The sequence below is a fragment of the Trichomonascus vanleenenianus genome (genome assembly GCF_965637985.1).
Source record: "Trichomonascus vanleenenianus strain CLIB 3782 genome assembly, contig: TRVA0_006S, whole genome shotgun sequence".
Lineage (NCBI taxonomy): Eukaryota > Fungi > Ascomycota > Dipodascomycetes > Dipodascales > Trichomonascaceae > Blastobotrys > Blastobotrys vanleenenianus.
In genome coordinates, this window is record NW_027481881.1 from 213,974 (window position 1) to 224,614 (window position 10,641).

The window sequence follows — 10,641 nt, forward strand, 5'->3', positions numbered from 1 at the left end:
CGGCATTGTTACCGTTGAACTGCAGTAAAGTGGACACTCGGCACTTAATATGCGCTTCGTGATATAAGCCCTATGATGCATTGACTAGCCTAGACTTCAGGGTTGAATTGTACATTACAATAGGCGCAATGTTCTGCAACAACCCGATATATTTATCCATTTTCAAGCATTACGAGCTGAAAAATCTGCACATATGGGACTGCAATCCCGAAATCGGCAAGCGTGGTCAACCAGCCTCGTTCGTTTGAGGCTTAGGAATGCACCAACTAGCACAGTATACTTGCTAATACGCAAATGACTAGAAGCCGTTGAAAGAACGGCTATCATTCCCCGTCCAAGAAAAAGCTTTGACAGCCGAACCTGGCTCGCAAAGCTCCCACCAAGAACAAAAAGCAGCTACAGTATATATTCCTTTCCTCGGCTGGCAGTGTGGTCAGACTCATGCGTAAGGTACACAGGTACGTGCATGTTGCGCAGCTACGAATACGGTCCCTTAGCCCCCAAACCTCGGGGCGACGGCATGCATCTTCAGGAAACTAACCTGAGGTGGCACATCGAATGCTTCTAGAACGGATGAAATGGGACCCTAAGATTAATAATGGAATGGCAAAAAAAGGGATCATCCACCAGCTACCCCGGATAGGATGTTTTAATAGTATGCCAAGCGCGAGGCGTGCGAGATGTTCGGGGATTATGTTGCCCGTTTGGGGACATGCCACAGCCCATCATCCGCCGCATGGCACGGCTAAGTCAAGAGGCGCTGCGTCATAAGACACCTCCACCCCCCTTTAGCCGGGGCTAAAATTAAAGCGTACACCGCCGACATTAGGGCCATGGAAGATGCGAGAACAGGCGATTTCTTGGGGGGTTCAGGGGCGAGGAGAGGGGCAGAAGGAAGTCCGCTGCCGAGCCTAAACTGATCCATTTGGTGGATGTCGGCTCGTCGGCTTGTTTCGCAGGTCTAACCGCCGTCCAAGAAAAAAAAGCTTGGGTTGTCGCTTGGTCGGACGGTATTCGCTTCCGAATAGAGCGACATCACCAAGCCTTGGAAGATTGCTATCACCAGGCATGGAGGACTCGGGAGAAGATGTGTTTTATATCCGATGGATATTTGGTGATATATATTCCTGTAGGCTGCACCTGCACAGGATTATACAGTTAGAATACTTAAATATATCTACAGCAGTTTACCATATTATCCCGTACGATATCGAAGTACCCCACCTTTCTTACCACTTCTGCTATTTCCAAATCTCATATTATTATCATTGTTAACACTGCTATTTCAGCTTATCCCCATATTGAATACGCCACCATATCGTCTCTTTTGATACAGTGTTTTATGGATCCGTTTAACATCAAGCCTCCACCCCTGTCCACGCAACTCCAGACGCCATTATCTGATGATTTACTGAGCCAAGCATTCCCAGAGATCATCCCGGGCAACATGATGGCCCAGGAAAGATTCGACGCGCCCAAGAGACTGCGCATAATGCCTCTGGAGGAGCGTGTCAACGAAGTGATTTCCTGTATGACCACGAACCAGATCAGCTTCCATACTTTATTTTCAGCAATTGACCTCATGGCCTCGAATGAGCCGAAAAACGACATCAAGGCTCAGACCTCCCAGAGCCTGCGCATGGCCATCATCAATTACGTGCTGTCCAACGCTGAGTTGGCATCGCTGCTGAGACAGCAGCATCTTGGCCCTAACTCCAATGCCGCCGCTATTACCCAGTCTCATCAGCCTCCTCCTCACCCTCCAATTCCCACACCAGTAACGTCTGCGGAAAGTAGTGTCCCAGCGATGGATTACGCCCAGTTTGGAGGTGACAGCATGGTTACCAGCCGCTCTGCCTCAGACAGATCGTATACACTCTCCGAGTCCCCCTCCAGCCAGAACATCATCCAGCAGCCAGTTGCCATTTCCCTGTCAGACCAACAACTCATGCTGAACCAGCAGATGAAACCGCATGTATTACAGCCCCAGCCCGATATAAAAGAAGAGCCACAGATCTTCCAACAGATCAAGCCTGAGCCAATGGCTATTTCAGAAGAAGAATACCGCGATTATACCCACAAGCGATCATCCATTTCCTCCGAAAGCAACGGTAATAACAGGCCATGGATCGATCGCACGACAGAGACACTCCGGTTTATGAGAGACCAGAGGCTAAGTCTATCGCGTCTGTGCCATACCATTGTCACCGAGCCCGAGTTCAAGTCCCTGCGAACAAACTTGCTCTCTGCTTTCAAGGACGACAAAGTCTTGCGCTACATCTGCAGCAAAAAGCAGTTCCGCCAAGCGTTCGAGGCCAGCGTCGAATCGTATCAGTACGAAGACTTTGCCAGCGTTATCAGCCGCGAAATCGAACAGATACACCGCCATATCCCGCTTTTCCATGGGTACAGCAAACGCACCGAGATGGACCCTGAAATGGTGCACGCCGCCTTGGATAGAAACGAAATCATGGCAAGTATCAAAAGCAAGGCGCCATACTTCTACCACTTTGCCATGAACGTCACCAATATCACAGACCGGCCAAGATCAGACATCATCCCCTTCCCGAGCCGTAACCTGAATTCGGTCGTGGACTACGAAGAGCCGGCCTTTGCCTATACACCCCCGGTGACAAACTCGACAGCTAGCCCGGACCCTATGTGGCTCCACCAGCAACAGGCGCCTGCCGCCGCTTCTGTACAATACGAAGAAGAGGGTGGCCCAAGCGCACGAGCAGTTCAGTACGCGGCAATGCGAGATACGAGAGTCATTGTGCTGCTCGGGCTCCTCTGCAGGACTAAATACCCTGGCAAATCCATCCTCATGTCAAATATCTTCAGCCTTTATTTTGACTACCAGGGCCTTGCAGAGCTAGATATATCTGTGCTCTCTTCTATTGGTTTGGCAATGGGATCGACTGCGACAAAAGACCTTAGCATGAAGTACACGGACGAGCTCCGTGAAGCCGCGAAGAAGTTTACCAGAGACTTTTTCTTAATGCGGAATTGATTAACAAGTTATATTTATTTTGCCCTAGTTATGTACTAATTAATTTATCTCGAAGTCACTAATATTACCAGCAACAGCAATAGAACGGATAAGGAATTACCAGAATATCAATGAAAATTAAAAAAGGAAAAGTTATAGAATTGGTAATGAACGATTATATTTTAAAAGCTTTCAACCTCCACTTCATACTATAATACTTAACCTTAATTGAGGATATCTTGCGCTGAAGCGACCTGTGTCGCGACAATCTATAATCAAATCGCTTGACTCGTTGAAATTTTACACCTCCAACCAATTTGCAATCTGGAAACATTTGTTAGCTGTCCTTTCAAATGCAAAATAAGTCATGTAGTTTATACCTTCTTTTGCGGCTTCAATTGATCGAGCCACATCGTCCCTCAAAGCAGACAGAATACCCTCGGCAACTGCAATCAGCTTATAAATGCACTTTGTCTCTTCATAGCTATATTCTTATTAGCATGCGAACGTAAAATTCACGGCACATACGTATCACCGTGTCGCCCCGGATATCTAAAGAATTCGCTGCTGACGGTGGCATTGGGCTCTTCCTTGATGATTCTGTCAAGCTCTTGCTGAAGCTTCTCAATCAACGTCCAGGACCCAGAAAAAACTTCGAAATTTGAAAGCCGATAGAGAAGAATGTTGATCCAGATAATACGAGTGCATCGCATAGGAACAGAGTCCTCGGCGTAGAATTCATGGTCCCTGGTCCGGCAGTTGATAACAGTAGCCACAAGTTCTGAAGTTATCTTCATCTTGGCGTATAAATGAAGCAGGACAATCTTGGCAATGCTACTTTCCTTTTTCACCATCGCAATAAAAATCGGATAAACTTCCGTTACAAATAAGTAGTATTCCTCGGACGGAATGGAAAGCTCGGGCCCAATAGAGCTAAGCCAATAGGCTACTAGCAACAGTAGCATATCACTATTTTTAAAGTCAGAGCTGATTAGAGGGAATACCCTGCGAATGAAAAGCGGTAACCAATTGCCCTCCTTGGCACTTTTGTCGACCTGGATCATCAATCCCCAAAGTTCCTCAATGATGCTGCCAAGCTCCATAATGTCACCAGCAAAGCGCCATTTCGGCGCGTCAATGTGAATCTCAACGTCGTCAATGGCTTTGACTAAGGAGCTAAGCAGCTCTCGGAACCTAAGTACAACCTTCGGTGTATGAACAACAGTATCACCAGAGTCGGACGATGCCGGAATATTTGTCATCTGTAGGCAATTCATATGTTCTGGCAGGTTATTGCTTTCCTGGAACTCTGCAGCGGTGGCATAGGAGCTGACTTCAAAAGATTCGTCATAGTTGATATCGCCGAACTGGCTGAGCAGTGTCCTCTGAGGCTGGAACAAATCCGAAGTTAGCCTTATCGCCATGATAATCAACTGATATCTCTTCAATTCAATGTTTATTTGTACTCTGTATATAAATCCCATACACATCCTTAATGGAATACGTAGGTAACCTTATAGGTGCCCTGTTTAGGTTCCAAAATATACTTTTCCAGTGGGCCTGGTCCACAGGAGCCAGTGCCCAGGCCCTGGACGGCAAAGTTCACGGAGAAGTGGCTCTGTACTTTAAACTGCTTGAGTTCATATGGATGACCAGCCTTTTCGAGCTCTAGTGGCGTGTATGGCTGGGCCTGGAAGTTCAGCAAGCTATCGTCATATTTGGCAGAGAGGAATGGAACCGAGCCGTTCAAAAGTGTCACTGAGTAAACGTCTGAACGGTTTCCATTGTCCTGAGGAACATCGTAGCTAGTGAAAAGAGCTTCAGCCGGCAACTTGAACTGGCCAAATCGGCAGGCTGACTTGGAGTCTGGATAAGACTCGCCAGGACCACGACCAATCCACTCAACATCGCTATACTTCTTGAGAATCATATCTAATCCAATTCGTGGAATCGAGCTTGGATATCCGCCCTTCGGCGTCAAATTCACCGTGGTCGCGATATTAAGCTGGCCATTGGATAAAGAGAAAACGTATTCGAGCACAGCTTTGAAACCCCACTGCACGACTACTGGAGCGATCCAAAGCGACACCGTGACCCTTGTAGCGTCGCCCTCAGAAGCAACCTCAACCGAGTCAAGCGACTCATGTAGATAGTTGACATAGTGATCGATCCAGCTGCGCGTTATACCGTAGCCCTCAAGACCGCGATCATTGTCAGTCGGTGCTCTCCAGAATGCGAGCTTCGGGCCCTGGATAAGAAGCTCTCTCTCTTCCTTCTTGACGCTGGTAATTTCACCAGTGACCTTCGACAGAACTATGGTGAAATCGCCAGCCTGGAGTTCGACAACAAGCTTGTTGTCCTTCGAACAGGCCACTGGTTGAAGTGTCTTATCGTTCTTGGCCTTGACAAACTCTTTGGTAAGATCAAACTGGTCGAATGCCACCTCGTATCCAGACTTCTCCCAGGCAGTGTCTTCAGCCAAGTGCAGAGAAGCGGTCGCAATAACAATGTCCTCTTCTTCTATAGCCACTCGTGGAATTTTGACCTTGGCGGAAATGGAGCCATGGGAAACCTCATATTCGGGAGATGCCTCAAAGGCCACAGCTGTAGTGCCCGCACTCAATCTGTCAATATTCAGCCGCAATTTGTATGGCTCCAAACCCACAAATGTATTGAGTGAATCACACTCGGCAACGAGAGTGTCTTCAACAACTCGGAATGAGAACTTAGCGGGCTGGAAAGTCTTCTTTAACTGCACCAGACCAGGAGTGGGCTTATGCTCCGAGTCGCAGAGGCCGTCCATCACAAAAGTACCGTCGTGGATCTCCTCGTCAAAGTCGCCGCCGTAGGCATAATACTCCTCCTCGCCGGCCTTCGTCAAGATACCATGGTTGGCCCATTCCCAAATGAGGCCACCAATGCACCTGTCGTACTTATAAATGAGCTCCTGGTACTCGTCCAAAGCACCGGGACCATTACCCATAGCATGGGCATACTCGCACATCATGAACGGTTTATCATCCTCCAACTGGCCCTGGTACTCGACGAAATCGTGCGTCGGGTACATAACGCTATAGACATCGGCGACTTCGGTGGACTGGTCACGTTCGTAATGCACGGGCAGCTGAGGATAAAATTCCTTGACCCATTTTGCCATTGCGACGTGATTCTGGCCAAATTGAGCCTCGTTGCCTAAAGACCACATAATGATCGATGGATGGTTGCGATCTCGGTACACCATCTGCTTCACACGATCAAGATAAGCCGCCTGCCACAGGATATTGTCTGAAGCGAAATCTTTCCCCTCCTTGTAGAATCGAGGATCGAGGCGATCTGGATGCGGATCGCCTAGTGTATCCTGAGATCCTTGTCTAATTGGCGCTATGTCGAACCCGTGAGTCTCGAGATCTGTCTCATCAATGACATAGAGGCCAAGCACATCTGCCCAACGGAACAGGCTAGGATGAGACGGGTAGTGAGAACATCTTATTGAATTAATGTTGTACTGCTTCATAAGCAAAAGGTCTGCCTTGACATCTTCCGAAGAGACTGCCCGGCCCTTGGTTGCGTGATTGTCATGGCGATTTACACCCTTAATCTTGATTGGCCTGCCGTTAACGAGGAGTCGGCTCTTTGAGATTTCAACTGTCTTGATGCCAAATGGTGTCTCGACGGCATCTAGCTCCTCGCCGTCGCTCGCCAGTGTAAAGCGAATGGCGTACAAATTTGGTTCTTCTGCACTCCACAGGGCGGGGTCAGTGAATTCGAGTTCCGTGGAAACGGTAGAAGACTTTTCGTCGTCCGAAATGTTACAGACTTTCTGCTCCGTCCAATGCGATCCACAAGGAGCTTTGGTCTCAATCCTAAGCTTAACGGGGCCGCTGTGATTAACCTTACATTCGACCGACACACGAGCATTGTCGTTGTGCAATGCCTGCGTTCGAATGTCAAAATCCTCAACGTTCCCCTGCTTGCTGTGGCCGATGAGATTGACATCTCTGAAAATGCCCGACATCCACCACTGGTCCTGGTCTTCAAGGTAGCTTCCATCGCTCCACTGAGCGACAATTACCACGAGAACATTACCGGAAGACTTGACTTGACCAGTTACGTCATATTCCGCCGGGTTTCGGCTTCCCTTAGAGAACCCGACAAACTTGCCGTTCAAGAACACATAACACGCGCTATCCACGCCGTCAAAACGCAGTCGGTAGGCCAATTCAACGTCTTCAACGCCAAACTCTCGCCGGTAGACACCGGTCGGGTTCTTGGACATGACAAACGGCGGGTTGATAGGGAATGGGTACTTGAAATTGCAGTAATTAGGATTCCCGAACCCCTGCAACTGCCAGTGACCCGGTACAGTGATCTTGGCCTTGTTCTCAAGGCCTTGGGCAAGGTAGCTGTTCTCTTCGACAAAAACCAGAGCCTCTGTAACGCTCTGCTTCAGAGCGAACTCCCACTGGCCATTGAGCGAGCAGGCCGAGTCTGGGATATAGTAGGCTCGTGGCGGAAGTCGGTTAACCTCCACGAGTTCTGGGCTTTCTATATAAGATTCCATAATCGTTTTGCAATCTCGTTAAAGTCCTGAATACTCTCTCCACAGTTTATATAGGGTCTTCTAAATGCCCCATTGTAACGATCTCCCGATCTGCTGATCCCCACAGCCCAGTCGGACCGCTGTCTGACCAACGTGTCTCCTCCACAGGGCGCGGCCTCCTCTCCGCAAATTACTGCGCTAATGCGACTCAGAACAGCGGACACATTCTGACAGTACTACTCTAACAGCATTGAGGAAGTACATCCCAATTGAGGGGAGTCAATTATGGTACGTGGGGAAGCGCGTCAATTTCGTAATACGAGCAATGAGCTGTGGCGCGGGGCAGGAAGCGGCTTTCCGGAATCCGCGGACGTTACACTCTCCTACGCAAATGCTTGGCGGAATCATGACAACGCTGGCCTGGCATGGATTGTAGATAAGGCTGGTACTACATGGAAAGTTGTTAGCCCGCCCCATACTCCGCTTCGTGGTGGGATCCCTGTTGTGGTAGCCGTTAGTATCATTGGGGGTGCTTCAGGGTTTGATTATGGTAAATCCTTCCTTGACTATAGAATACTACACGACAAGACTCCCTGAACAGTTACATAGATAGTTAGATAGTTCAATTGGTTGATATAGCATATAGCGTCGTAACAAATCCTACATTGTTGTTGAAACATGGTTCGATTTATGTGGCTTGCAGATAGGATTAACAACAATAGTATTCACAGGCGAGCCGAAGATTTTCAGAGTGGGATATGCCCTGTCTTGTCCCCTTGAACTGAAGAAAGGGGGGAGGGGGGGGGATGAATATAAGGTTATGCTGAGGGGTATAGCGCGGCTTCTCCCACTAGCCAAGAGCGTTGTCACTTCTTTTGAAGAGACTAAAGAGGATGGCCCTTTAGAAAGGAAGTGTGGGTTTAGATATATGTATTGAAGAGAGAAGTTGAAGACTAAAAGGGGGTAGAAGAATCGAAAAAAGGGTGTGTTCAAAAGAATAAAAACAATTGATAAATTAATTACAATGCAAATGTAGGGAGAAAGGGGATTAATAGATCTTCTCTTCGTCGTGGCTGTAGACAGGCTGGAGGTTAGTGTCGAAGCCGTAGTCGAGTTCGGCGACTTCCATTTCAAGGTCCTTGGCCCTCTCTTCAAATGAGTCAGATCGATCGATCTTTGGCATAGGGAAGACGAGACCAAAGATGTAGTAACTCAGAGCACCGGTCGAGATAGAGAGGAGCCAGCCGAGGTAGTACATCTGAATAGCGCCTTCAGCAATGGGGGCATTGGCAAGAAGAGCGCAGAAACCTGGGAACGGCAAACTGAAGCCAACAATGAAGGCGGCAATGGCCCGCCAGTTGATACCGTTCCAGTAGAAGTAGGAGCCGTCCCTGTCCATAGTGTAGAGCTCTCGGATCTCGAGGTTACCTTTTCGCAGGAGCCAGTAGTCGACAGACATGATGCCGACGACGGAGCCCTGGAAAATGGAGTAACCGCCGAGGAAAGTGAGGAAGGTCTCGGCAGAGGTGAGAATTCGCCAAGGCACAATCGCGAACGCGACGACGAGACAGATGAGCTGCCCTCGGACGATGTTAATGTACTTTGGAGCCAAGGAGGTAACGTCAGCCGCGAACGGAATGATGTTGCAGGCAATGGAGGTGCCCAGGGTGGCGAAAGCAAACGAGAGGGCGGCGAAGAAGACACCAGCTCGACCGCCTGGAGTGTAGTAGTGATCGAGGATGGCATTGAGAAGATCGTAAGGGTTCCAATACAGCTGACCCCAACTTTGCTTGATAGCAGCGGTAGTAAGGATACCAAACGACGCACAGATGGTCTGGGCGACGGGCAGGCCGAACACTTGACCCCACAGCTGAGAATTGGGGGTCGTTGCATATCGGGCCAAATCAGGAATAGTCACGACCAGCGCTGAGGAGGCGCCGAACACGCCGTTAAGCTGGCTGAGGACGGCGAACGCGAACGCAGTTCGAGAGTTCCGGACGGAAGTATCTACAATCACACCAGTGTCAATGCCACCGTTCTCCACAGCAGCCCAGATAACAATACCCAAGCCGGCCAGCGGCAAGCAGAAGGACTTGATAGTGAAAAGGTGTCGCAGCTTGTAGGTGTGAACAAACAGAATTGGGACGGTCACAAGGAAGGCGAATAAGAAACCAAGCAAAGTCTGGAGAGTAATGTCCTGGCTTTCCGGGATGGTATTCCTCATCTTCCACCAGCCCGAAAAGATGCATCGAAGCATAATCGAAATGAACTGGCCCTCAAAGTAGAGCTGCACACCGCCCCAGATGATACCGAGAATAGCTCGGAGCACCACGAAGAAGTAGTGGGCGTACATGCCAAAGGCGGCACGGGCCAATACTGGGAATCCAACATGGTACACGGCTGCGGCTCTGGAGTTGACGACGCACGCAATGGAAAGAATCAAGTTACCGAAGAAGACGAGGATAATCGACTCGGCGACGGTCATACCGATGGAAATCATCGATGCGCCGAGGGACCAGGTCGCAATGGCCCACGACTCGGAGAACCAGTAGCAGAAGAAGGCCACCCAGTTCCAGACGTGACGGTCTGGCAGGGTCGGCAGCAGGTCGACGTTGTTGAGGGTATCATTGTACCCTTTCACCTCGAGGGCACGCTTGATTCTGCCCCAAGTCCACTTCTGCTTAGGAGCAGCCGGGGTAGAGTTTCGGCGCACCTCGTGGTTAGGACTTCGCAGGCCGCTCATGGTATTTATGGTCGCCGGTGACGACGATCGCACACTGCCTGGCAGTGAGGACTTTATCATGCTCGAGCCTGGAGGAACCGGGGGTTATAAGCCAGATGGAGAGAGAGGTCGCAAGGGGGCGCTTTGCAGCAGCAGCAGCAGCAGCAGATGAAATTTTTTAATAATAACCTGGCGGGTCGAATAATATATATATCCCACACACAGTCAGTCGAGTATTATTTCCACTTCCAGGGAGGGTTAAACGAGCGACTACGATTGGAATCTTCGATTTTCGATTCAGGCCAGGTATATTCTACCGCTGAAATGGTTGAGTAGAAACCAAGAAGCTAGGCGTGCTAACCCAGTAGAGAAGGAGACTCGATATTATAT

General features: G+C 49.3%; 4 protein-coding genes across 4 annotated transcripts; 1 reads left to right on the forward strand and 3 right to left on the reverse strand.

The window, feature by feature from the left end:
• Positions 1-1,342: 1,342 nt before the first annotated feature.
• On the forward strand, positions 1,343-3,010 carry TRVA0_006S02058 (uncharacterized protein; the record flags this gene model as incomplete). The annotated part of the gene is made up of 1 exon (XM_076683077.1): positions 1,343-3,010. One exon carries the CDS (start codon positions 1,343-1,345, stop codon positions 3,008-3,010), a length of 1,668 nt encoding a protein of 555 aa, XP_076542685.1.
• A 494-nt stretch (positions 3,011-3,504) lies between these two features.
• On the reverse strand, positions 3,505-4,413 carry TRVA0_006S02080 (uncharacterized protein; the record flags this gene model as incomplete). The annotated part of the gene is made up of 1 exon (XM_076683078.1): positions 3,505-4,413. One exon carries the CDS (start codon positions 4,411-4,413, stop codon positions 3,505-3,507), a length of 909 nt encoding a protein of 302 aa, XP_076542686.1.
• Positions 4,414-4,481: 68 nt separating this feature from the next.
• On the reverse strand, positions 4,482-7,550 carry TRVA0_006S02102 (uncharacterized protein; the record flags this gene model as incomplete). The annotated part of the gene is made up of 1 exon (XM_076683079.1): positions 4,482-7,550. The coding sequence occupies one exon, from the start codon at positions 7,548-7,550 to the stop codon at positions 4,482-4,484; it is 3,069 nt and encodes a 1,022-aa protein (XP_076542687.1).
• A 1,027-nt stretch (positions 7,551-8,577) lies between these two features.
• Positions 8,578-10,272, reverse strand: FUR4 (nucleobase cation symporter-1 family protein; the record flags this gene model as incomplete). The annotated part of the gene is made up of 1 exon (XM_076683080.1): positions 8,578-10,272. The coding sequence occupies one exon, from the start codon at positions 10,270-10,272 to the stop codon at positions 8,578-8,580; it is 1,695 nt and encodes a 564-aa protein (XP_076542688.1).
• Positions 10,273-10,641: the final 369 nt, after the last annotated feature.